The sequence below is a fragment of the Dama dama genome, chromosome 18 (assembly GCF_033118175.1).
Source record: "Dama dama isolate Ldn47 chromosome 18, ASM3311817v1, whole genome shotgun sequence".
NCBI lineage: Eukaryota > Metazoa > Chordata > Mammalia > Artiodactyla > Cervidae > Dama > Dama dama.
This window is the reverse complement of record NC_083698.1, coordinates 43945354-43973225: the sequence shown is the minus strand read 5'-3', so window position 1 is coordinate 43973225 and position 27872 is coordinate 43945354. Positions and strand designations below refer to the sequence as shown.

The 27872-nt window shown below is 44.7% G+C and overlaps 1 protein-coding gene across 11 annotated transcripts in view; it reads left to right on the top strand.

Moving 5' to 3' along the window:
• SRPK2 (SRSF protein kinase 2) overlaps positions 1-25977 on the top strand; it is a 239250-nt gene extending 213273 nt beyond the window's left edge. For 5 of the 11 annotated variants that reach the window (XM_061165200.1, XM_061165205.1, XM_061165209.1 and 2 more), the window contains 8 exons: positions 1135-1381; positions 1953-2435; positions 8305-8405; positions 8514-8621; positions 13267-13336; positions 13969-14061; positions 14402-14494; positions 24323-25977. In XM_061165200.1, the coding sequence (XP_061021183.1) occupies positions 1135-1381; positions 1953-2435; positions 8305-8405; positions 8514-8621; positions 13267-13336; positions 13969-14061; positions 14402-14494; positions 24323-24507 (1380 nt within the window). In that variant the 3' untranslated portion in view covers positions 24508-25977. The remainder of the gene's footprint in view (positions 1-1134; positions 1382-1952; positions 2436-8304; positions 8406-8513; positions 8622-13266; positions 13337-13968; positions 14062-14401; positions 14495-24322) is intronic. The other 6 variants (XM_061165206.1, XM_061165210.1, XM_061165204.1 and 3 more) reach the window with 4 other exon arrangements.
• The last annotated feature ends 1895 nt before the right edge of the window (positions 25978-27872 follow it).

Here is a 27872-nt window from a genome sequence, read left to right as displayed (position 1 = left end):
GGAGTGCTGTTGGCTGAGTCTGATAAAATGTGAGGTTATAGAGATAGGGTTTTAAGTGTGATTATTCCACAAACCCTTTCGATTATTTCTGATTTGCCTCTAAGTTACCTGTTTTTTCTGAAGCTGCTGTTCTAATTTTCTTCCAGCTAGTATAGTTAAATTTGAAAGAGCGTTATCTCTGTGGCCCTATCAAAATACCAAGTGTGAGCAAATGAAACAGGCTGTTTGGAATTAAATTCTACCCCAGAGGACCTAAACCTGGTTTAGGCTTGGTTCCAGTCAAGCATAGAGTATATGTATATCTCAAGTTGATGAGTCACCTGCAAGTTTTAAAGATCTTTATGACCGGAAAGCCCTTGGAAGGAAATGTGCAGAACTCCAGAGTGCAGCCAGCAACCCTCAGTCTGGAGTGGGAGTCCCAGCAGGAGGGGGAGCTGTAAGAATTCTCCCACCTGGCCTGCTGAGCTCTGCCATGGCTTGAGCAGCTTGCTTTGATTATTGGTTCTGTGAAAGACTGGAGGATCCCATTGCCAGTACTTTCCAAGTCAGATGGCCATGACTGGAGGCAGACTGAAACCATGGCTTTCTCTTTTTTTCCCTTTACTTCATATGCTCATTTCTTACAGTTCCTGCTGTCCTGGCTGTTGCTAACAACTTAGTGTGAGAGACCCAAGCACAAACAGCGCTGTTGACCAAACATGAATGAAGAACACCTGTTTTGGCAGACAGTTGAGTAAGAGAGTAAAGAGAGGGAACATTGTTAATACTTTGTAGATAGGCAGCAGCAAATGAAACTTGCAAGAGAGCTTCTTGTCTAAAGGCAGGAATGCCTCAGCATATTTAGTTCTTAGAACTTACAGGGAAAAGGCTTGCTGGATTTAAGCTGTAGCTCTCCATGGGCAGGAGCTGATAGTAGTCCCGCTGCTTGATATCAGCACTGGTTTCTTTTTTTTCTGGCTTTGCTGCAACGCTAACCATATTGTGGATCTCATGTCTGGGCATGTGGTTTTAATTGAATAGACCTGAGAAAACAGACTGTGTTGGTATTTGCCATGCTGCCAGCACTTAGACGATGCTGCATAGTGCTTTAAAAAGAAGCAAACTGACCTGTGCTATTTTCTTAACATGTTGTAGATAGGAAAAATATCTAAAAACAAAAAGAAAAAAATGAAAAAGAAGCAGAAAAGGCAGGCTGAGTTACTGGAAAAGCGCTTGCAGGAAATAGAAGAATTGGAGCGAGAAGCTGAAAGAAAAATAATAGAGGAAAACGTCACGTCAGTTATACCTTCCAATGAGCAAGATGATGAATACCACCCAGAGGTGAAGCTAAAAACAGCAGGACTGGAAGAGGTGGCTGAGGGAGAGACTGCGAATAACAACGGTCAGTGAACGCTGGAGAGCGGGCTGCACCCCAGGGCACCACGCAGGGTGACCTGGTGCTGCTGTGTTCAGACCTGAGGGTCTGAACCCTCCCTTCCAAGCCCTCCCTGGAGAATGTGGGAGCTGTCTGATACTTGCTTTGTAAAATATGCACCAGAAATATGTTTCAAAATAGTTTTTGTTTTTTAATGGAAAATGTCTGAGTAGCACCATGTCTTTATCATGTTAATGATTGTCCTTCATTTTGTAATTAAGCATTGACTTAACAGCAATGTACCCTTAGACAATCTCTGAAGATTATAGAGGAGAGGGTAGAAAATGGAAATACAGCTCTATTTATGGTCATTTTCTCTAAGAGCTAACTTTTTCTAATAAGAGTAGGCTAGTTATTTAGTAAATGAAAAATAAGATTTAGAGAACCTGGAGATTTACCCCGAGAGCCCAGAGGCGTTTGCTGTGTAGCAAGTGAAATTAGCACATTCAGACATGTCTCTTGTTGGAGAGGATAAATGCCTGGTGCACTCTGTTAAGGAGAGTGACAAATTCTGATTCTCACCCTTCCGCTTCTTAAGGTGAAGCTGAGGACCAGGAGGAGAAAGAAGACACTGAGAAAGAAAACACTGAGAAAGATGAAGACGATGTTGAACAGGAGCTCGCGAACATAGACCCTACCTGGATAGAATCACCGAAAACTAATGGCCATATTGAGAACGGCCCCTTCTTACTGGAGCAACAGCTGGATGATGAAGACGACGATGAGGAAGATTGCCCAAATCCCGAGGAATGTAACCTCGATGAGCCAAATGCAGAAAGCGATTACACGTATAGCAGCTCCTATGAACAATTCAATGGTGAATTGCCAAATGGACGACATAAAATTCCCGAGTCACAGTTTCCAGAATTTTCCACATCATTGTTCTCTGGGCCCTTAGAACCTGTGGCTTGTGGCTCTGCACTTTCTGAGGGATCCCCCCTTACTGAGCATGAGGAAAGCAGTCCATCCCATGACAGAAGCAGGACAGTTTCAGCCTCCAGCACTGGGGATTTGCCAAAAAGTAAGTGTTCCTTACCATGAGCTCTGCTTTCAGTCCCTTGAGTGTCATGCCCTTGACAGATACTGGGAAGGGGATTGCCTGGCGGAGGTATAGCCATGTATGTATGCAGTAAACACTTTCATTTTATTACTTTTGTAACCGTGAGTAAGTTAGTATACTTTAAAAAATATTCTAGGCCACTAGGATTTCTCTTGCCCTCTGCATATCAGATCCCATTTCTGAGGTTTTTTTTTTTTTTTCCTTCTCCTGTCTTAGTTAGTGATGATACCTTTGCAAAAGTTTTCCAAGTCTAGCATTTTACCCTGTAGCTTTCTATAGTGTACTTCCATCTGATAATGCTATGTTTAGTTTTTGGGTTTTTTGTTCTGCTTCATTTCTAGTCGAGGGAAGATGTGCCTGCTCTCTATCTATATTGAGGGAAAAGTATCTATTTTGATAGCTGTTCTTGATTATACCACTCTAGTGTTAAAATTTTAAAGGAAGTGATGTAGGTTTAAATGTAGTGATGATGTATATCAAACCCTGATTTTGAGGGTGGATGCCACAAGACGCATCTCTGCCTGTAGTGTGCTGGGGGACTTGAGAAGGCACACACTGTGTCCCAGTTGGTTCGCACTCTGGCCTACAGTGGAAAAGCTCAGAAACCTCCTCTGCTCCCTCTGCTGACAAGAATGTTAACATATGGCGAGTCCACTGATGAGCCAGCCCTGCAAATAGCTCAGGATGTTCTGCAGCCCCAGAGACCTGCAGAGTCCTTTGTTACTCATTGGCCACAGCTAGTCATCCTAAGGATGTGGTTTTTCTTGTAACTTGGATAGACATATTCTCCTCCTGTCAACCTTTACTCTGACCAGAAGGTTTGAAAGTGCTTGAAATGCTTTCACAAGCAATGTGGCTTCATGTAAGGAAAAACTCACCTCTTACCCTCCTTGACTCTCATTCTCTTCCCGTACCACTGCTGACGCTCTGGGCACCACGTGTGTGGGGGGGCTTTCCTGCACTGAATAGCTCTCCAGCGCCAGCCCAGTGTCTCGCAGTTTAAGTAAAGCTTGACGCTGCCTGGAGATAGTGTCATGTGCCAGGGTCTAGGGCTCAGTTTCATCAGACTGTTTCGTTCCCCCACCCCCAACCCGTCACAAGTCCAAGTTGTCATCTCTGCTTCTGATAAATTCTAAATTGGAGGTTTCTGTAATGCTGTCCTGGGGTTCGATTAATTTGTTAGAGCAGCTCACAGAACTCAGGAAAACAGCCAGCTAGCTGCTGGATAATCAGTTGATGAAGAAAGGATGTAAGTCAGCAGCAGCCGGACGAAAGGGATGCACAGGGCATGGTGTCTGGGAAAGGTGCGAGGCTTTCATGCTCTTTCCTGAATCACCCCCTCCCTGACGTATCGCCCATATTCCTCTGTGGTACGGACTCACCGATTCTTTTTTCTTTTCAATTAACACGTCCAATTGTGTGGTGTTATCATTTACAGCTTTTTTTTTAAATGCCAGAATTACCCCAAATTTGGCCTTTGTCAGCCTCTTCAAGTTGGTTCTTAGGTCCTTTTGACACAATCTCATTATTCTCCAGGTGCCTGCTCGCTCTTCTAGAACCACGTGTCCCAAGTTCATACTTGGGACAGGACCCAGGCTGGATCAGCCTTGTTGCCAAGTAGTTTTTGCTTTTAAGATCTTGTCAATGTTTTATAATGTATAGGAACAGTAGTATGTAAACTTAATAAACATGCATATATTGAAATGAATGTTCAAACATCTTTTATTGATGGAGTGAACAGTATAAAAAGGTTTAGTAATCTCAAGTGTAGCGTGGTCTCGTCCCCATTTATTTTTAAGACCTAATATCGAGTGTCTGTGTGAACGTGGCATGCTTGCTGATGCTTCTGTATCCTTGCTGATGCTTTTCCTCCTTCTTGGAAGGCTTCCTCCTGTTTGTGTGGGCACACTTCTTTTGTTGGGTCCTGGCAGATCCCAGTTCTTATTCCCTTCTTTTTCCTTTGGTCATACTTCACTGTGTGATCCTTGTTCATTTCCACTGTCTTCCTCATCACTGGGGTGTACACATTGAGAGTCTTTGTGTTTCTGCCTTTGTGTCCTCAGCATCTAATTTGGTGCTGAGACAAGCACTTATTGCATAATGAACCAACAAATGAGTGATACCTGCCTGTATTCTCCCACCTTTTCCCATTCACAGCAGAATTTTACTTTGTCCAACACACACGCCTTCTTCAGGACCCTGTCTGTGGCATGAATATTGCATCAGGGAGAAAGAGCAGGTCTGGTTTTTCCACTGATGCCGATCTCTTACCAAGCTGACCTTTTTGTTCATCCAGTCATTTGTTTGGAGGCACTCAGTTTGGGTTTTCAAAGCCTGGTCGTTGGAGAACTGTGGACAGCCTCTGTGTGGAGGTGCTTTGTTCCCTGTTGGGAGGGTCCTGTCCTGGAGGCTGGCAGTTGGCCCCCGGCACTAAAGAACAGGAAGTGGGAGAAGTACCCTTTACTCAGTGTGTGTGGATCCTTGTCATTGCAGCAGAGGGAAATATCAGGAAATAGTAGAAGAAGTGCCAGGGCTGGAATGAGAAGATTGAGGATCACCTTACGTGCCAGGCTTAGGAATGCAAACTTCTCCCTGGAGTAATTGTGTAGCCACTGAAGGTTGGGAAGAGGAGACAGCATTCTTCTTGGATTATTAGCTGCTGGAGCCATACCACATATTTTGGCTTATCACGTCTGAAGGACAGAGGCCTGGGAGCAGGGTGGCACCTGCAATGCACGTGTTGGCCTGTCACCCTCACCTTGTGGTGACCGTGTCAGCAGCAGTGCTTGACTGGATGCTGGAACACAGCTCCACACTCTTCTCTCTCCCACCCTTGCTCCCTAGACTGTTTCCTGCAGAGCAGTTCAGAGAGGGCTTTTTAAAGCACACCCTCCACACCCCATCTCTAAGATATTTCCACTTAGCATACCCCCAGAGGCATCATTCTCTAAAGCTTGCAGCCCAGCACAGTCCGTCCCTAGCGCCTCTCTTTCTGATACCATCCCCACCCACCTCTGTTTCCCCTGCTTGTTCTGCTCCTCCCACACAGTCTTCTCTCTGGAGTTTCTCAAGGGTGCACATTTATTTCTGCCTCTCTGCGCCTTGTACTCACTGTCATGTCTGCCCAGAGCATCTCTCCTTCATGCTGCCCTGCGTGCAAACCTCTCCTCAAACATCACCTTCTCAGAAAAGACCCCTTCGGCTAAATGCCCTCATCAGTAATCCATCTTCCATTTTCTGCTTTTTTCTTCTTAGCATATAGAGTTTCTTGACATAGTATGTGAATCATTCGTTTTTTTACTTTATCATCCATATTCTCAACGAGCTTGAGCTTCCTGACTAGGGCGTGGTGGCAGAACCTCGTATGTCTCGTTCATGCTCTTCCGGTGCCCGTAGCATTGGCCACGCAGAAGGGACTCATAAATACTCGGTGAGCAGCGAGGTAAGGTCTGAATGTTGAATCTTGTAGGTTCTGCTGTTTCCTTGGGCGGGTATTAAATCTCCTGCATATCGAGTGTTTGTGCCTTCCTTGTAAGGCTGTTTTAAACTTACAGTGTCAGTGAAGGCCTGCATAGTGCCTTGCAGATACGTGATGGTGGCTGTTCATCATCGCGGCCCCTCTGGGCGGCATCTTGCTGGCACCCAGGCTCACCTGATGGCATGAATACAGTGTTACCCAGAGGCTTAACAGCCCCAGCCCTTCCTGAAGTGAAATCTTCCTGCCTTTCTCTTTGCACTTTTCATTCCCTCCTTAGTAGCAGAGAGCAAGGATGAGCCATGATATAGTTGTATAATAGTGACTGAATCAGGAGAGGTGATCTGATTTTCTGGACAAAGCAAAATCTGTATGATTATGTAGCAAGTGTGTGGGCCTTTTTGACTGTTGTAGTCTGATAACCTTTCAGAGACACTTAGAGCAGGAAACTGGTGCACTGAGAAAAGAGATGCAAACTGATTGTCTTTTACCTCCTGTGTGTTCTGAGTACAGTTAAATTTTTGAGGTAAATTTCCGAGTATCATTTGGAAGGCATTGTGTGCTGGGTAACCATGCACAGACATGAACCAGAAGGCTAACAGCAGGTCACCAAAGAGACTTTGTCTGGTGCTCATAAACCAGGGGTATTAATGGCAAAGAAACTGTACTGGTGGTCCCTGGATTAACAATGGTTTGACTTTATGATGGTTGCAAAAGTGAAATGCATTCTGTAGAAACTGTGCTTCACGTTTGGAGTGGTGGCACCCACCACTTGGCCTCTCATCCTTGGCTGGTCCCTCTCTGGCCTAAATAGAAGCCTTGGCCTCAGAGGGCAGGTGGAGCGGAGCCCCTAGCTCTCCTGTATTTGGTCTTCTTTTCTTTTTGGGGGTGAGGATGGTCCTTTTCTCTTCCTGCTTTACTGAGAACTGAGCCTCACAGTGTTTAAGTCATTTGTAACTTGTAGATGTTGAAAATGAAATTTGAATCCAGTTCTGCAAAGCTCCAATTCCACTGTTGTGCCTGGTGACTCTCCTTTATTTAGTGACACGAGGGATTCATCTAGCCATTTCCGGTGCTGGCCATCTGTCTGTTGGGTCAGCAATTTTGTTTCCTCTGGAACTCAGTTTCCCAGCCCATTCCCTGTTCAGTGTGAACACCTCACATGTCTGTGTGGGTCTCTGTGCTGCTGCCCTTGTCATTTCTGATTTCTGTGTTCCTTCTCCTTGGCTCATACCTGGCCTTTGGTGAGACCTCATGGTGTTAAAACTTCCTCATAGAGAGGGATGTGGGCCTGGGGCAGACAGAAGGAAGCACCCGAATCTGACTGGCTCGGCCCGAGGAACAGGCCTTGAGGGCTACAATGTCCCCCAGGGCTCTCACATTCCCTGGCCCCTCCCGGGGAGCTCTGCAGACGCCCCAGGTCGTGGGTGCCTCACGCAGTCGCTGCCCTGCTCACGGTACACGCGGCCTGGCCTTGCTGCCTGCCTGCGATGCCATGCTTCACACAGGGGTCTGCCTGAAGATGGTTGTTCAGTCCCTAAGTCATGTCTGACCCTTTGCAGTCTCATGGATTGCAGCACGCCAGGCTTCCCTGTCTTTCACAGACTCCCAGAGTTTGCTCAAACTCACGTCCCTTGAGTCAGTGATACAATCCAACCATCTCAGTCTCTGTCACCCTCTCCTCCTGCCCTCAATCTTTCCCAGCGTCAGGGTCTTTTCTAATGAGTCAGCTCTTCACATCAGGTGGCCAAAGTATTGAAGCTTCAGTATCAGTCCTTCCAGTGAATATTCAGGGTTGATCTCCTTTAGGATGGACTGGTTTGATCTCCTTGCAGTCCAAGGGACTCTCAAGTCTTCTCCAGCACCACAGTTCAAAGCATCAATTCTTTGGTGCTCAGCCTTCTTTATGGTCCAACTCTTACATACATGCACACACACAACCCCCTCTTCACCCCACACGCACCTCTCCATCCCGCCGGGGAGTGTTCTCTCTACCCTCGAGTTTAATAATATCACACTTCCGAGCTAGACAGAATCCAGTAGGGAACTGATGTAATCTAATGAGGAGCAGCTAAAAGTTACAGGAACTGAGCAGGCTGACCCAGAGGTGAAGGATAGGGAGAATGGGCAAGTCAGTGTGCATGGGGTCTCTGGGCAGCTTGCCCTCTTGTGAGGTATTTCCCTGAGATGGAGAATTTGAGAACTTAAATTTGTTGAGTTCAACTTACAGGATTCCATGCCTAATTGATCATCCCACCACTTTTCTAGAAAAGGAGTGTGCCCTGCAAGCATTGTGTACACACTTGCAAACCACTTAACCCAGGCCCTAACTGTCCTGCTGTTTACTCATGCCAGCAAAAACCCGGGCAGCCGACCTGCTGGTGAATCCCCTGGACCCACGGAATGCCGATAAGATTAGAGTTAAAATTGCAGACCTTGGAAATGCTTGTTGGGTGGTAAGTAAAGTGTTCTTTCTTTCTTTGGTTGTGATCATGTATTAGAAGATGCTTTTTCTCTTTTAACGTCTGTGTTCCTCCACAGTAATGTAGTCTGTTCCCTTCCAGCATAAACACTTCACAGAAGACATCCAGACGCGTCAGTATAGATCCATAGAGGTTTTAATAGGAGCAGGTTACAGTACGCCTGCTGACATTTGGAGTACGGCGTGTATGGTAAGAGCGGCCTGTGCCCTTTTCCTCTATGTAAAGGCTCGTCCCTTTAGTCCCCACGGTAGGCCAGTCTTACCAGTGTCCATGGCCTAAGCCTTCTGACCGGAGGTTGTCCACTGAGGGGCGGGCGGGCAAGGTTTAGAGTTGGCAGGATCCTTCTCAGGTGTGTCCTTGTGTATGTTTTGGTTTGGGCTTGTGAGAGACAACCTTGCAAGGCCCTCTGTGGCCCCCAGCTACAGACCTCAGCTGTGGTGATGGACTTCACGTAGTTCCTGTTGGCTCTTGAAGTCTTGTGGGCTGTACACAGCCTGTGTTTCCCTCACTCAGGCTGTGGAGGAAGATGAAATAGCTGTGATTTAGGGGAAGGTTTGAGGCGGTCTGACAGACCTGTTGCTGGAGAGGAGAGACTCTCCCCACATACCACTGTTTACGCTCTCTCCTGTTAAGCACAGTCTAGAAACTGTTCTGGCTTACGGTTCTAGGCCGTCTAGCCTTGTCAGAGGCACGAGCAGCTGCATATGCCGTTTGAGTAAGTCTGTTCCCACAGGCAGCTTGGCAGTGGTTTTCCTCAGGGCCTCGGGCTGCCTCTTTTCTCTGATATAACAGAGCCGTTTTGCTGCCACTGTGTGCATCAAAGGTCTGGTTGTATCTAAACTCTCCCAAGTTCCACCAGTGTCTCTTCTCACTCTCCTTACCTGTGAACAGATGAGCATGAATAGTCCCTTGTCTATAAGCCAGTTTCAGTTTCTTTCTCGGTCCTGTTTCCTGGCCAGCTTGTCACCTTTCTCTTAGTGAGCTGAGCTTGTGGTCTTTTGTTGGAAACGTGGGTGTATCTGTTGCTTCAGGTGGTGTCTCATGCTTTTCTTGTAGTGTTCCCCCCGCACCACCCAAATTCTTCTCTTCTGTTTAAAGTGAGAGAGCATGTGTGTAAAGCTTGGTACTTGTCTCCTCACTAAAAAGGAAGAGTGCAGAATAAATACAACTGTCTGTGATTTAAAGGTAACTGCAGCACTCCTTGGGTGTGTGTCCTCTGATGCTAAAACAATATGAAAAAAGAAACTCTTTCAAGCTTGCAACCAATATGGCCAAACAGGTCTAGAACAGAAAGTATGCCTTTCTGTTCTCTGATGGGTAATGCCAGAGAATAATTTTAAAATTACATTTCTCAATAAGTATAAAAAACTGAGTCCTTGCCATGCTGGGTATGGAGACAAATGGTTAGAAGAGTTGGTGTGTGTGTCATGGTTCCTTTGAATGTAGGGAAGAAATCAGGCTCTCTCTGCAGGAGTCCAGGGGCAGGATGGGGTGGAAGGGCTGGAAGGCAGAGGGAGGCAGAGGCCGGGTCAGGAGAGGGAGGGCACTTTCACCAGTTGGAGCTGCAGGGGAGCAGTGTTCTGTTTCAGGATGTGTGAGGTCAGGCCTCACTTGTCTTCAGCTACACAGAAGGGGCCATATGTGGGTTGTCCTGAATTACACTCTGAAAACTCTTTCAACTCTGAAATCTTGTACTTCTAATTTTGGGTGATAAATTTTGGTGATATAACCAGGAAAAATAGGACAAGATCACAGATGTAGTAGCATAATGCTGGAGCTGTCAGTACAGTTTTATACCAGACTGTCTGTCTTGCCTTCCGTGAGATAAGAGTGTGTACCTCCACAGTCTCCGGTCCTGCCAACCCCTGTAATCACTGTCAACTGTGGCGTCAGTGTCCAGCTCAGACTCCTGAGAAAAAGCACTCTCTCCAGTATCCTTCTGCCTCCTCCCTTCCCAAGAAGTGAAGTCCCTCAGTGCTTCTAGAGCTGCTTATAAAGTTCTTTATAATTAGTTGAAGGGTGATTTTCTGGGAGTGGGGCAAGCCTGCATTCCCACCCCACTCCTCCCTGGAGGTCCTGACTGAGAGGTCCTGTCTTGTTCTCCATAGAGAAACTGGTGAAGGTGAGGCAGTCGTCACCCACCCCACTTCTGTTAAAGTTTAAATACACAACAGTGTATTAAATTCGTGACACCAAGCTGTAGTAAAGCTCTGGATTGCTCTTGGTGGAAAAACCCAGGGTTCTTTGTTGTCGATGGCATTATGTCTTGGAGACTCCAGCGGAGGGAAGGGTGTGGCTGGTGCCGGTGTTCACTGGTAGGTGCGTTTGCCGCTGGCATGGAGGAGTGCTCTTGCAGCCGGACAGGGTGAGGCAGAGTAGCTGGGGTATGTCAGTGGTTGAATCTCTCGTTCTTTTCTTGAGCTTTAGCGCTTCTCCAGATGTAAGTGTGCACGATCTAAAAATTTGGTGTGGATCCTGACTTTGATGGTTCTGCATTTGTGCGTCAGAGTCCTTGAATAGGGCTCCATGGTGACCCCCAGTCAGTGCCATAAAGACAGGAAAAGCCAATCTTGACACATTTAACCAAACTGCTCAGGAGTGTTCACATCATGGAAGGAATTCATGACCTTATTTATTCAGAATGGAGTACGTTGATATGCGATGGCATTTCAGGAAAGGGGTACCTGGTCTCCCCAGAGCCTGAAGACAAACGCTGTTCCAGGGGAAAGCCATCTGAGGGGACTGGGCCGAGTACTGAGGGAAGAACCCAGAGTTCTCCAGTATTAAACATGGACAAAAATAATAAATGTTATATTGAGAGTAACTCAGAGAGTTGAAGGCAACAATCTTTCATGATTTCTTAGTGGCCAGCGTAGAAACCTGTGGCAAAGTACAGAGGCTAGTGTTTCGTTATGGTGTGCGTTTACCCTATTGTCTGTGTCCTATTTGTTAAAATCTTTTAAGCAGAAATCCTGCAATGAAAGATACTATATTTGCTAGACTCTCGACAAAAGATATTGTATATGAAGTGATTTTTTTGTGTGTCTTTAAATTGATTTTAGAAAGAAGTATTGAGTTTAATCAGGTTGTAACTTATGTTGAAGACAATTTGATATGTAATAAAAGATAAGGAGAATATGCAGAAAAAAAGAAAGTCTTGTCACGCTTCAGAGAATTAGGACTGATAACTTGTTGGGGGAGCCGTCATCTTGCCTCTTCCTTACCATTTCATTGACAGGCTTCTTCAAGTTGTATTTCCTTGGAAATACATGGATGCTAATCAAAATGGCCATCTTTACAAAATGCTGAGCTGATGTAGCTTAGTGTTAGGCTGACAGAAATGCATACAACCAGATTGGAATGGTTTTGGAAATCAGTTAGAAGAATGAGGTGAAACCAAGGATGGTAAAGAGCAGTTGGTGCTTTCCATGGATCCATCCCTCAACTTCCAGAGTCTTCTGCCTGCATTGGGCTTTTACCGTTTTGGCGTGTGTCCCCGGCGAGAAAGACACTTATTTAGCATGTGATCCACTGTTGCCCTTGGGCCTGTGGCCAGGCATGAGGTTTTCCACCCTCATCTGCAATTGCCAATAGTGTCCTTATTGTTTTCTGGGTGGAGAGGGCAGGCCCTAAAGTGCGTAGGTGACCCCCTTGTTCCACTGAGACCTGGCACATCTGGGTTCCGCTCAGACCCAGGTCTGGTTCAGGGCAGGGGTCCTGAGTTCATGAGCTAGTGCTCGTTGCAGGGTAGCTGGCAAGAGGCTTGTCATCTCACTTCCCTCTTTTCTTTTAAAAAAAAAATGCAAGATGAAGAGACGTGGTCCTGGGCTAAGTGCGCTTGCCTTGGTTTGTGAAGGATTCCACCCCGGGCAGATGAGCCTTCCCTAGTGGGTGCACACTGGCGGTCATCAGCAGAAGGGGAGAGGGTGGGCCAGTCCGGCCGGGGCTGGAGAGGGAGCAGGCGGTGCAGCAGCACTGAGCCCTGGGCCTCGGTGAAGCAGGGGCGGGCCCCGGGGCCTCCACAGCAGCGCACTCCAGTATACAAGAGAAGTGAGTATGAAGGAGACCAGAAGTGGGGTTTGGCTTGTTCTTTTTAAAAAGATTCTTTTAATTTGTTTAAATTCTTACTTAAAGCGTGTTTTTTTAAAGACATGATATTTGATCAATAGAGCAGTAGCAGTTGTCATCTTTATTTACTGTTAGCAAATTAAACTCATGGTCCTTAGACAATTTTATAAATAAAAGATATAGACTCACTGGCAGAAATGGAAATAAATACCCCTCCTGTCACCTCACCAGCACCCTACCCTGTACCCTTGGGGGCTGATCCTATAACCAGGAAGTTCTCCTGCCAACCACAGGCGACTTATTACACAGTGATCTAGCACCTCCTGGCCTGGGGTGACAGCAAGAGGGTTTCTTTGGTTCTAGAAATTTCTTTTGGTTGAGTCAGAAATGAATGAAGTGATGAGAGTTGTTGAAAGGAGCCCGCAGTTACTAAGGCACAAAGGTCTTCCCTTCAGGAGGGTGGCAACACCCTCGGTCCAGGCCCAGGCCAGCCTGCAGGTTGCAGGCAGGCTCTGGGTCAGACAGCCCTGGTCCCTGGAGTGTTCCAGCTAGGCCTGCACACAGTTGCTTCCTCCAAAATATATAAGAATGTTTCTGAAGCTTCTTTGAACTTTTGGGAAGAAGAAAAACAGCCTGATGTTGAGCCTTTAAAGGAGACTCTGGTTTGATTCAGATCCTCGTAAAATGTAGGTCTCTTGTACCAGAAAACATTGCTGGCTTGGACCCAATCTCTGAAGCGCTTAGCATGTCATCTGTTGTATCCTAGGCATTTGAGCTGGCAACGGGAGATTATTTGTTTGAACCACATTCTGGGGAAGACTATTCCAGAGACGAAGGTAAGTATTGTTGCCTGCTGAATACCTCAGTATGGGTCTACAGAGAGTCTGGGCCTTCTGGAGAACATTGTGTTTTTGCACAAAAATAGAACTGTGTTTGGTTTTCAAACACCAGATTCAGATGCTTTCCCTTAGAGCTTGAAGCCCCCTCAGTCACAGTGACTGGGCAGAGCCTCCTGGCACAGGTAACCCTGCGGGGAGCTTGTGGCCTCAGCCCGCCCCCTCGCAGGCTGGGAGAGGACAGGCCGGATGAACCCGAGGCCGTTCCATGGTCCTTTTGTCCACTGATCTGCTGCCCATTTCTCTGTCCTGTTGGGGGCTGAATTTAAAACGACGGAATTCTGGCTTGAATTCCATCTGCAAACCTATCCATCTCCATGCTTACTTGCTTGCAATGCTGGGGTGACCTGGGGTGAGCTGGCCTCAGGTCAGCTGGTTAACTGGCTGTTAACGCTCCAGTCCTGAGGCCTGCCATCCCAGAAGCCTCTGCATGGATGTGCTGCAGACATTGTTGATTTGAATCTATTTCTGATTTTTCACTAATTTCGATTTCCCCCCCCCCCCTCTTCTTTTATCCCATCCTTCCCTCTGCCCCTCCCATTCCCGTATCCTTTTTTTTCTCTCCTCCATAGACCACATAGCCCACATCATAGAGCTGCTAGGCAGTATCCCAAGGCACTTTGCTCTATCTGGAAAATATTCTCGGGAATTCTTCAATCGCAGAGGTAGTACCTCTTCTTTTTGAAAAGCGCCACGATGCAGACAGAAACGAAATAGCAGCTGCTGATGGTAGCATTAATGGTGACAAAGGCATTTCTCTTAAATTCCCAAAGCAGCCCAGCAGAATCCCTCTGCTGATGTCGGAGCTGAGGAGGAGACCGCACTCGGCCCCGCGCCGCGGCCCCTGTGCGTCATCCCCTCCGAGGGGCCTTGAGCAGAGCCCGTGCTCTGTCTGTGCAGGCGGCGCTCTGTTTCTGTCTGCGCGGGCGATAGCGGTGTCTGCATGCAGTGTACTGATTAAACTGTCGTGTGTTTCTGTTTTGCTGGCAATGTTTCCCAATGCAGATCACATAGCATTGATCATTGAACTGCTGGGGAAAGTCCCTCGAAAATACGCTATGTTGGGGAAATATTCCAAGGAGTTTTTCACCAGAAAAGGTAACGGTATTTACGTAACACTAATTTTCAGCATGATCCTCTCCCTAAGGAGACATTGTGCATTCACATTTGGGCAGTGGATATAGGTCTGGACTTTAACACCTGGGGGATTCTGCTGAAGAAAACTCTCAAGAAATAAAGAATCATCCGATATCTGTGGAATAAGAATTTTGTGAGACAACAGTCTTCAGAAAATCCTTTGATCTTCTCCACACCTCTCCTTTACACTAAGCACCGGTCCATGTATTCAAGTATTTATAAAAGGAGTTTAAACGATTTTTAGAAACCAGCTATACTTGCCTTTCCATTTTCCATGTTGTTTCTGGAGCCAGAGTGCTTTTGCAGTGGAGCAGAGCCCTAGAGGGTGGACTTAATGGCAGTCCGTCTGCATCCTAATTCATGGGTCTGAGCTGGTTCTGTAGGGGGAGTGGGCCTGCGACGTCCTGTGTGCCTAACATTCTTATACATCAGATCCTGTTCTCCCGGGGCCTCACTTCACACTGTACTGTGGATGATTTATTTTAATATTATACTTGGTGATCTCCTCTTGGCATGGTCTAGAACACAGCTCTTTGCCCTGGATAGTCCCTAGTTAATGATCAATTTTTAAAAACACCCAAAAGCCCCAGGGAATTTATTTTTGCAGAACCTTCCCCCAATGCCGTCGTCTTTCATGTGAGCATGGATAGCTCTCTTAATTCATGTTTTTTCAGCATAGATTTTTTTGGGGGCGGGGGGGAGGAGTGCAATTTTCTTTAAAAAAGAACTTTTTAAAGTTGATGTGGGCAGGACATGGAGTTTCTAGAAATTTTTGCAAGTACTAGATACTCTATCTTCTATAGTCAAATTAATTCTCCAAATTTGGCTTATTTTCCTATGAGATAAGGTGTTCTTGTGCAGTAGTAATGCTTTATGATTCACTTTGGTGATTTCCAGCTAACCAATCCTATCTTATCTTTTGAATTTCATTTCCCTATTTTTGCATGAGGTCTGATTGCTAACCATGCCAAAGACGGTGTTTTCCTACTCCACTTACTCTGAGTGCATTGACCAGACTCTCAACTTTATTGCACCCACCCAGTGGGTAACCTGTGAAGTGTATAACTGGATGCAGTGTTTTTTCTTTTTTTAAATCTCATCACAGGAAAAAAAACTGTCAGGGGAAAAAGTTCTTCAGACATGTATTAGTTTGATTCTGAGAATCTTGTCTTTTGAGTCTGGGTCACTCAAGCAGGTGCAAAAGTCCCCTCATCACACACAGACCTTCACGCGGTCTCAGGTTGTACTTAGGGCAGCACATTCAGTGGCAGAGCTGGGGCTGGAGTGCGGTCGGGGACTGGCATGGCATGTCCCATTGTCTCCGAGGCTGTTGTGGGGCCCTTGTGGTGGTGCGTCCTCCCTCCAAGGAGGCGTAAGAGGGTATCTGCTACCCGGGGTACACTGAGAACTGATGCCTTTATTGTTATAAACAGCAAAACACTGTGTACATTGTGAATTTCTGGACAGCAGTATTGCTGAGAGTGGACAGTTTCCTAGGAGATTTCCAGAAAATGTTATTTGAACATAGTTGAAGCAAAGGAAAGCTCTGGATTATTTTGGCCTGGGATGGCGTGACTTGGGGAGTTGTTTTTATTTTAACCAAGGTAGACTCCTTCCACATCTTGGAGTGTTTTCAGAGCCTGTAGGAGAGGGCCTGAGCCCCATGGGGACTTGGCTGGGAGATGACCTGCCCCCAGCCGCGGCCTTCCCCATGTCAGGTGCAGCTGTGAGCGGAGGCGGCCAGAGTCGCGGCCTGAGCTGTCACATGGTGTGGGCCTGCAGGTGCCCCAGAGGGGGCGGGAGAAGGCCCGGGAGGGCGCTCCTCCCCACCGCAGGCACCCGGTGTGGTGATGAGCAGCAGCCAGCAAGGTGCACAGGGGCTTTTCCTTTCGTTGTGCTGCCGCCGCCCTTGGCTCTGTAGCACAAGGGACCAGCACTGTGCATAGTGGGGAAGAAGCTGAAGAGGGACAAAAGGTGGGGCCTTAAATGGTGAGAAAATGAAGTCAGGCAAATGACTTGAAGGTGCCTCTGCCCACAGCCTGTGGACAGGTTTGCTCATGGAGACCCTGCTTGGAGACTCTTGCTCCTCTTGGGCTTTGCCTCTGATCTGAGCTACAGGCACGGGGGGGTGAAAGCTGCCAAGTCCCATCCCAGAGCCAGTGGTGGGCCTGGAGCCCTCTCCTCACGGCACCTGTGGGGCTCCTTCAGCAGATGCTGGTACGTGAGCCTGGGGTCCTGATGTGCCCGCCCAGTGGTTGAGTCCCGCTCAGGGCTCTCTGTGAAAGCTCTCTGACTTTCACACTGGCCTTTCTGTAAGCGCCGTTACTCCTCGGACAGCGGGAGCGCTGCCCGCGCCCAGAGGGGAGTGTAAAGTGCTCGTGTGGACCTTGCCACTCCATCATCACGTTTTCATGTGTGTGTGTTGTGGGGATTGTGTGGCTGGGCTCTTGTTTGAGGAGCACGTTTGAAGGTGGCCTGCGGAGCTGAAGGGTGTCCGGCGTCCTCAGTAGAGGTAGACTGACGTGGAGCTGACGTGTGTTACTCTGGCGACTAGGGTCCTTTTCTCCTTCCTTTGGATGATTAGGTAGGAAATCCCCTACAATGACTGGGAATGGGGACTTAAAATTCTTTCTTGATTATTATTGATTTGTAGTAACTCTAAAACTCATGAGGGATTTAGGGCTTTCACAGAACTCATGGGAATAGTATGATGATGAGTGAGAGTCTGTCTTAAAGTTGATTTCACCATGTCCCTTGGGATGAGGGGGATGATTGGCTGTAATTAAAATGTGTGTTGGCATGCCTCCACCAGTAAGGGGGAGTGTATATATGATTTAGAAATAATGGGATCTTAAATGTATCCATTTAAAATTTCTTCTAAAATACCTTTGTGCCAGAACTGGTAGAGAAAGGTGAAATTGAAAACTGCCATTACTTTGCTTACGCCTCTGGAAAGCAGGGGGCTCGAGAAGCCCGAGCAGCGGCCTCCCTGCTCCCCATCCTCCCCATCCTCCCCGTCGTCCTGGGCGGGAAGCACATCTCACCCTGACCCAAGGCCGGGGAAGAGGAATGGGCTGTGTGCCTTAAAGCTAAAAATGAGGTGCAGCTAAGTGGCATCATCTTGCTTATAATTCAGGATAAAATAACTGCTACTAGTTTGAATTGTTTCTTGGTCAGGCATTTTGAAATTGAGGTGGACTTTTTTGGCCAGCAATGTAATTACTGTTCTCATCATATTAGGATTTAATCTTCTGATCTTTCCTTTGAGTGTGGGACTAGCCTCAAAGATATATAAGAAAAGCCATCTTGGTGTGTGTGTCAAGGTGTGGCCCAGCAGAAGTGAGCGCCTCTGTGGATCTTGTCCCATGCTGTCTTGCATTGGTCTGGATGTCGATATGGGTTCCTCCAAACCTGTGCCTGACCCCTGAAGGTGACAGTGTTAGGAGCAGGGCTGTTAGAAGACGCATCAAGTTATGAATGGTGCAGCACCTCATGGAGACACCTGGAGAGCTTGCTGGCCCCTCCGCCACCAGAGGACACAGTCTCTGCCCTGGCGCCTGCCTCAAGGACTCTGAGGAATCAGTTTGTTGCTGTAAGCAGCCTGAATGGACTAAGACACAAGCCTAGGAAAGTGTCCTAGTCCTCAGGTGATGGCAAGAAAAACAGTACAGCCAGGAGCACACCTCATTGTTCTGCCAAACAGGTATTCTGTCGTGCCATCATTTTAGTAAAAGTTGCTGTATTGAGGATGGAAATATCAGAGGAGATGGTTATCTTTAAAAAGAAAAAGCTGCTTGATTCTAGATGAGGCTGTTGAGTGTGTTGTAGTATATGTGAGTGATAGTATGTGTCAGACCAGAGACCTCTTAAGTACAGTGGGAAATTTCAGAGCACGCAAGAAACTCACGTGTAGTCAAAGGACTGCATTTGCAGGCACACCTTCAGGGTAAGTGACGTCCAGTAGAAGGAGGAGAAAAGTGCAGGAGAAGGTGAAACTCGGGAGCCGGGTTTTCAGTCTTTTTTTTTGTTTTTTCTTCTGGCTACATCTCTCTGCTTGTGGGATCTTAGTTCCATGGCCGGGGATAGAAGCTGGGTCCCGGCAGTGAGAGTGTAGGGTACCAACCACTGGACTGCTAGGAAATTCTCAGGAGCTGGGTTTTAGTAGAGGTACTATTCTTGATTTTTAATGTTCAGATGGAACATTTTAGGTTGATTTTTAACTTATCTCCAGAATTACCTAAAAATCATCACATTCTCATTTCTGTGAAGAGAAAAGCTGCCGTGTGATGTTTGGCATGCACTGGCCGGGCACTGCCCCGCCTGATCTGCTTGGTTTCAAGTTTAAAACCTTCTTGATCATAGCATTTCCATGCGGCATAGGCAGTGAAGACAGGAAGATGCCCAGGTACGCTTACAGTGGTTTGCAAACTTGAGGGCCGCCTGGTCTGGCAGCGCTGGGGACGGAGGACGCGTCCGTTGCGGCCCCGCTCTGTCCTGCAGGCGTGTGTCCGCTTGGCTGAGCTCAGTGGGAGCTTGAGTCTGGAAATAACTAGAATAAAGTGTCTTCATACTTGTGAGTCTTAAAGCCTTTGAAACATAAACTGCTTTAACTCTGATTTTATCAGGAGCATTAATTCTGTGTGATAAGAAGTCTGGTTTTTCCTCTTGGTGATAAACTCTCTCAGGACCCGAGTTCCATGTGAGCAGGGGCTGGGGCTGCCAGTGCAAGTGGGGTTCTGTCCACAGTGGGTACATTTGAAGTCTTCACTGGAGTCCCAGTCTTGGCTGTAGGGCGGCCTTTGTGAGCTGGAAGCAGGGTGGCTGTGGTCCCCATGCTGGGCCAGTCCTGGTGATGCCTGTCGTCCCACAGGGCCCTGCGTGGAGGCTGTGGGTTGCGGTAGGAGACGGTGTGATGATGTCAGCCAGCTGTAGCGATGCCGGGCATAGCAAAGGTGTGAGGGGGATAACATGCCACAGCTGAGACTAGGTTTCAATTACTGTTCAACTACTTAAATTTGAGCATATGGTTAAAAAAAAAAAGTCAATGAAATTGCTACAGCATGTTCAGGTAAATTCTATCATAGTTCATCCCATTTATTCCTGTCATTTATTCTGAGCTCCTCAGTAGTGAGTTGTTTTTACCGTATCCTTAAACAGCCTTGGAATTCTTTTTAAAACTTATTTTTTGGTAAGCTTTTTGCCAGTTTTTCAGTAACAGTTTTATTGAGGTGTAATCTACATACCATAAAATTCACCCTTTGAAAGTGTGCAGTTCAGTAATTTTTAGTATATTTACACAGTTACACAAATGTTACTGCTGTCTAATTTTAGAAGGTTTTCATTACCTCAAAAAGAAACCCTTGGCCTGTTAGCACTCCCCCTCCGTTCCCCCCACCATCAGCCCCTGGCAGTCCTGGTCTACTTTCTGTCTATGAATTTGCCTATTCTGGGTTTTTTCATGTAATTGGAATCATAAAGTATGTTGATATTTGTAATGGCTTCTTTCATTTACTCTCGTGCTTTCCAAGTCCATCCATGGGTAGCATGAATCAGTACTCCATCCTTTTTTTTGTACGGCTGGACCACATCGGATTCCCCATTCACCACATGATGGACATCTGGGTCGTTTCCACCTTTTGGCTATTGATGCTGCTGTGAATATTAATGTACAAGTTTTTGTGTGGATATGATGTTTTCATTTCTCTTGAATGTGCATGTGACACTTGAGTTACAAAGGCTTTTGCTTTTTTATGAAGTTCAGTTTTCTGTTTCTTAATTTTGTTACTTGTGCTTTTGATATTTTAATATAACATCTAAGAAATCCTTGCCTACTTCAAGGTCATGAAAACTTATTTTTCTGTTTTCTTCTAAAAGCATATGGCTCTAGCTCTTCTACTTGGGTCTAGGATCCATTTGAGTTAATTTTTATTTGTGTGGGAGGTAAGGTTCATTTAGAATTTGACCTCAAATATTTACTTACATGTACTTTGTAGGAAATTATTAAAAAATTTTAAGTTTTTTGTCTTCCTTAGTACTTGTATCTACTGATAGGTTTCCTTTCTCTGTGTCTGCTACTGAAATTTGTCATAATTTATTTTATATCGTGGTTTCTTTTTTAGTTACCAGTAATACAGTACCAGGATTTTGTTTTATAGTCCCCTGTGTGTGGTGTAAAACCTCACATGCTTGTGTGTTTAATTCTGGAGTGTTATAATCTCATAGGCAAAGTAATACATTTTCCTTCATAAATCACCTAAAATAATACTCCAGAGAAGAGAAACAGAAGGGCTTAATATTTTTCCTTAGCAAGAACGCATAGCAAGCGGCTGGCATGCGGAGTGGCCGACCCGAACCTTCACTCCAAGGGAGGAGCCCTCTTTCAGGCCTGTTGATCAGTCTTCCTCGGTGTGTGTGTGTCGGGGAGGTTCTGCCCACAGAGCCGGTCAGGAAGCCTGAGAGGCAGCACCACCCATCTGGCCTTGCTGGCAGCCAGGTGGCCTGCATGTGTGTGAGAGCTTGATGCTGAGGGACAGTTAAGTGTTACTCGGCATTCTTTAAGAAAGAAAGGGCTGGAAAGGGTTTAGGAAGTAAAAACTGTCACAGTCAAGTGTTTCGGTATTGGCACAATTTATTTCAACAAAACATACCTTGATATATTTTCCTAAGGGAAAAAATTGTCAAGATGTAAAAGCTATTTGTACAGTAGGACAGATAGTAAAAAAAAATTTATTAATGTTTTACTATCTCATAGTTTTATTTTTGTTTTGTATTATACGTGGTGGGAATGGCTGTGTTTGGGGTGGCTGTGTTTCTTGTGTGTTAGGGGTCAGACTAGAGCTGATGAGTGGACTTGAGGCCCTCACTTATCAAAGGAACCTTTTCTTGGCAGTTCTAGGAATGTGTGTGCTGAGTCGTGTCTGACTTTTTGCGAGCCTGTGGACTGCAGCCCATCATCCTCCTCTGTCTGTGGGATTTCCCACAAGAATTCTGGAGTGGGTTGCCATATCCTTCTCCAGGGGATCTTCCTGACCCTGGGATCGAACTGAATTGCAGGTGGATTCTTTACCACTGAGCCACCAGGAAGGCCACTGCATGTATGAATGTGTGAGTTTGGGAGCTTACGGTTTGTTTTTAAGTAACTTCTATCAACTGTTTATAAGATAGTGCTGCTGCTTCTTAAGCAGTTGAACATAAATAGTACATACGATGACAGGGTGAGGTGAGTACATTACCTGTTTTTCTTGGCATTGTAGAGTTTTCCCACCTACCTTCATAATCTACATGTTTGTTCATTTTAGAGGCAACACACTATTCTATTATTGCAATATTGTCATGTATTCAGTATCTTTGTACATATAGTTTTCTTTGTGTGTTTTACCTGGTCAGAAGTGTGTCAGGTATTCTAGGATTTCTTTTGGAATCATCTTTATCAGTTTATAGTATAGCTTTCCCGCCTTGTATGGTTTTCCTGTTATTATGCAGATTTTAAGGCATCTCTCATGGTGAAGCAGCTCTCCTTTCATGGAAGTTTGTGTGAACTTGGATGCCTGTTCATGGAGCTTAGTCTGAGAACGGCATCCTCAGGAGTAGATTCCCAGTTCTGAGCAGCTTGTGCTCAGCAGTTGCTCTTATTTGCAAGCCTGGAGAGTGCTTACTCCACTAAAGTACAGAGTAATGTCCCCCATGGAGCTGGTTTTGCCATGATGAGTGTGTGTTTCCGTAGTTTGCTCTAACCTTGTCCTGGTGTCATCAGCAGTCACTACAGAATCAATGGAGCTGCATTAGAGAGGATGCGGAAAGAGGAAGAAACAACCTTAAACAAAGCTGATGTCTGGGGGTGGCTGCTTTCCATCTTTATGGCTCTTTGAAAATTACTCTTGGGATCATTTGTAGAACATAGTTTTGGTTGTTTTGGCCATGCCAGACAGCATACAGATCTTAGTTCCCTGATCAGGGTTTGAACCCATGCCCCCTGCACTGGGAGTGTGGAGTCTTAACCACAGAACCGCCAGGAAAGTCCCTAGAATGTAGTTTTGACTCTTATTACTACTTAACATGTGGCTATACAGTTTCCACCATGTTACTGAGTAATATTAAATAACATTCATCAAGTATATGTACCAGGTCTGGCTGTGTTTTTGACCACAATTCTCTGATGGCTGAACACTTATGAAGTTGTGAGTATGTAATATAATTTTGCAATGAGCATATTTGGGGGCCAGGGTTTATTTCCTTAGGTAGGATTCCTACAGCAGGAGTTTCTGGGTAAAGCGGTGAACATTCATTGGTTGCTCCCACTTAACTCTCGCAGAGACTGTCTGCTGCCAGGAGAGGAACACTTGGTCCTGTCAGACGGCAGACACCTGCCTCTCGGTCTCTCTGCTTGGCTCTCTGCCCTGTCCTCATGTGGGAGTCAGGAACTTACTTACGCCCTCTCCCTTTTCCAGAGATGTATTCTTGTGATTTCTTTGTTCAGAACTGTGTGCACATCATGACAACCCTGTAGAGAGACCAGTTCATAAGAACGTAGGTTGAAAGAGTCTAGGCCAAAAGGAAGTCATCGTGGGTGAATTACAAGTTGTTTTTCCTTTTGTTTTCTTACATTGTGATACTGTCTTTTGGGATATTCTTTTCCCTTCTCTGTGATTAAAGAAAGAGGAGGGTGTGCATCTACTCTGAGTCACAGACCAGGCCCCCTGAGAAGACCTTTGTGAGCACAGGACCGGCCCTCGGTCAGCGCGTGTTGTGTGCTAGCCCTCCTGCTCTGTTCGGGTCCCGGCAGGCAGCCCCAGAGAGAGGAGCTGGCCCAGGCCCTGTGTGAGGGCGCCTGTGAGCAGCCTAGGCCCCGGGGCATGGAGGTGGCCTCGTGGTGTGCAGGTAAACATTGCCAACAGGGAAAATGAGTTATTCTTCATGACAGTCATACTGTCCTTTTGACTTAAAATGACTTTTTTTCCTATTATGAAAAAGGCTATTACAGTTCCCAGACCATTTACCAGCATGTCAGTCACTCTGACATGATCAGCGCTGTTCATGACTCGCACTTTCCATACTGCAGTTAGAACATTTTGAAAAGGATAACTTAAGGCTTTTTATAAATTGATGTCTGATAGATTTTAGAACAGATTTGTGGAGATCAATGGAATTTTGATTTGGGTTGACTCTAGAGTTGTGCTGTCCAGTTAGTTACAGGAGCCAGTAGGTACTTGTAGCTATTTAAACTAAATATTAAAACTCTGTTCCTTGGTCACACCAACTCCATCCTGAGTGCTCAATAGCTGTGTTGAGCTGGCAGCAACCATATTGGACAGTAGAGATAAAGATAAAGTATTGATACATCTCTACCGTCACCCAAAGTTCTCTTCATTAGCACTCTTCCAGATGAAAAGATTCCCCTTTCTTTTCATGGTAACCTGCAGGAAAAAACCAGTCTATTTTAAGGAGTTTAAAATAGCATGTATCTTAAAAGCTTTTTCTAAGCAAATAAGCAAATTGCAAAGAGTCCGAAGTTGAAGAGTACCTGGATCCATTTTAGCAAATGAAAATATTCTGAGTGTCCTCAGCATGCTCCGCTTATTTAAAGAAACCTGGAACTGATACAAATGAATTTTTCCCTTTTAAATGAACCCCTGTTTGCATTCACCAAGCTTCCTTAGTGGGGAAGCTGGCTTTTGTTGTTGTGTAGTGTTGCAAAGGTAAGTATCTGCTTTATTGTAAAGAACTCGGCTGGACCAACAATGGGAAATGCACCTTAGAAGCTTTCTTGACATTGCCTGTTCTTCCCTGTAGGAGAACTGCGGCACATCACCAAACTGAAGCCCTGGAGCCTCTTTGATGTACTTGTGGAAAAGTATGGCTGGCCCCATGAAGATGCTGCACAGTTTACAGATTTCCTGATCCCGATGCTAGAAATGGTTCCAGAAAAACGAGCTTCAGCAGGCGAATGCCTTCGGCATCCTTGGTTGAATTCTTAGCAGATTCTGCACTCACCTGTTCTGAGCTGGCACATGTTGTCCAGTGCATTTGGCCCTAAAGGGGGACTCTCATTCTTAACAGGATTACAAGTGAGCTGGCTTCATCCTCAGACCTTTGTTTTGCTTTGAGGTACTGTCATTTGACGTTTTGCTTCTTGTGCACTGTGATCCTGGGAAAGGGCAGTCTTTTGTCTTCAGCTTAGTAGTTTACTGACCCACTTTTCTTCTGAAAACAATAACATGTCTCTAAGCATTGTTTCTTGTGTGACATTCAAATATCATTTTTTTTTTTGAACGAAAAATACTTTCCTCCTTGTGTTTTGGCAGGTTTTGTAACTATTTATGAAGAAATATTTTAGCTGAGTACTATATAATTTACAATCTTAAGAAATTATCAAGTTGGAACCAAGAAATAGCAAGGAAATGTACAATTTGATCTTCTGGCAAAGGGACATCATTCCTGTATTATAGTGTATGTAAATGCACCCTGTAAATGTTAATTTACATTAAATATGGGATGGGGACTCAAATTTCAGAAAAGCTACCCAGTCTTGAGTGCTTTGTAGCCTAAGTTGCATGTAATGGACTTTTAACTGCTCCAAGGAGTTGTGCAAACTTTTCATTCCATGACAGTCCTTTTGCATTGGATTTTAAACAACTGGCTCTAGGTTATGTCATTCACTGTATGGCACTTTAAAAAAAGGACATGCTTCTCGTTCTAAAATACACATTATAGTTTAGTGGTCCCATTCGTATTTTTGCATATTTTTAATTAAAAGTACTTTTAAGGAAAAAGAGCAATTTCCCTTTAAAAATGTGGTGGCCCAGTACCACGTGGTGTTGCTTCCTCCAGGCACTGTAAGTTAAACTCTACATAGATTAAATTGGACAAGAGAAACATGTTCAGTGTGTGGAATGAAAAACTACACATATCTTTTTTTGGAAAAGCTTATTCGTGTTTGTCTAGAACAAAGGTATGGTATATACAACTTGCAGTGCAATGGGAAGAATACTAACATCTCAGAGAAAACAGGGACTGCATTCATTCCAGAGACAGTTTTGTGTGTGGCTACAAGAAATTTTACTAGATTTTTCATTGTCCTTCCATGCATTGAAGTTGAGAAAATGATTTTCCCTTTGCAGGTTGCACACAATTTTGTTTAAGCATTTCCTTAAAAAATTGTAGAATCCAGGACACAAACCATAGTAGGCAATACAATTTTAGAATGTAATATATAGAGGTACATTTAGCCTCTTTTAGAAATCAGTGGATTGAATGTTGTTTTTTTTTTTTAATTTTACATTCCTCAAGGTGCCTCGTTTTTCTTGACTTTGTCCATTAACATTTATCCATATGCCTTTGCAATAACTAGATTGTGAAAAGATAACAAGTGTTGTAACAATAATCCATTGTTTGAGGTGCTTGCAGTTGTCTTAAAAATTAAAGTGTTTTGGTTTTTTTTTCCCAGACATTGCCTTGGTCATTGGCCTGTATTTGAAGTGATAGAAACAAACATTTGCTATCGTTTTAATGTAGTATAACCAGAATTAAAGGACATATCAGCATTCCTGTTGAAAGAAATGTAGAACATGCATCAAGGCTTAATATGAGGAAAACACTTGTTTGTAAAGGGGTATGACATGGTCTAGAATACATGCTGTAGCATAGATTCAGTACCTAGAATTTCTGTGAACCCTTTCCATTCATATTTCATCAGAAACATGCTAATAACATTTTGTTTGAGCATTGTCAGTTTTATTTTTTTAAACTATTCACTGTGAGGGAATGAGACACATAATTCTCTTAGAAGTCAACATTAGATCGTATTGCTGTGAGGTGGAAGATACCACTCATTTATGTGATGTGAATGCTAAGTTTTTCTAATGAGGCTGTAGGTTACCTTGTAGGTTCTGTGAAAGATAGTGGCTGTAGACCAGTGATGCCATCCATGACGTGCACAGGAACCAATCTCACGAGAACCACGGAATACATGTATGTCTTCCCTAAGTCTATAAGAATTTTTATCAGGGTTATAGCACACTTGAATAGTTTGTCTAATACAGTTTTGGCTCATGTTAGCAAACAGTCTAGATTATTACTACCTTTGTTATGATCTTTCACTTATAAAATAGCCTGCTAGTTTATAAATATAAAAAGAATATGCAAGGGTATTAGGTATAGTTTGATTTTTAGCAGATTCTTGGTGGCTTGATGATGATGAATGCGTATAAGCTCAGTGAGAACCACTATAGCCAGGTCAGTGATTTTAGTTGAATGTCCTGTCTTTTCCTTTCTCTAGTCTATGTGAAGTCTTCATGGAAAATGACAAGCAGTGGATCACATATGTGATTATAGCAGATTCAGAAGCTGGCTGGCTGGAAATTAGGACTGCCCCAAGGCAGAGGAACAGTGGATATAGGAGCTCCAAAAAAGCATAAACTTTCTAGGTGAAAACTGATTTACTAACTTGCTTCTTCCTGTACTTGGGTCATCTATAGCTAGCTAACCAGGATAAACTACTGTTTCTATTGAGATACTTCTTAAATTCCAGTTTTCTCCCATTACTTTTTTTAGAGATTAATGGAGTTTACAGAAAGGCTTCTGTATACTTACGTAGTAGGCAAATATAAAACTATGAGGAATTAAATCTTCAGGCCAGTCCTTTTAAAGAAGTGTGAATACTGATAGTTCATTATGGGACTTTGTCTTCTGTTTAAAACTATCAGGCGGTGGATGATGTAAAGCTCTTTCTTCTCAGATAGATGTTTCTTTAGTGAATGCCATAAGTAGAATTTTGTCTGCTAATCAAAGAGGGCAAAGTTGACTTAAGTTCTTTTAAAATTTGAAGATGATCAGGATTGAGCCCTAAGCAGAGCGCTATGTTAATGTAGCTATTTTTAAAAGGAAATGGAAATTAAAAGTGTAAAACGTATTACTGCCAATCTTAGTCATTTTTAGTCTGTCTACTTTTTTCTCCAGTACACAGATTTCATATACTGTGCCAAATTTTAAGCAATTGGATGATGAAAGATGTGTTGACAAATACTGTCCCTTCTCTTGGTTATACTTAAACTCCTCCTGAGAGGTAGAAGATAATAAATATTATTCCAAAATAATATTTTATATTTCAGCAATCAAATGTTCACTTGAGAAGCCATTTTCATTTTACTTAGCTAAGAAATAATGCCTTTTTCCTTTAGTTTTGTACACCCAAAACAAATTTCCTACTACTCTTTTAAATACTAGACAGTATTTAAATAGCTAGACAGTATTGTGTTAATTTAAGGTTTCTTGTTAATGTAAAGTTTTCACATAGTTTTGATTCATCAATAGGACATTTCAGTCATGTGCTAACATGTCCAAG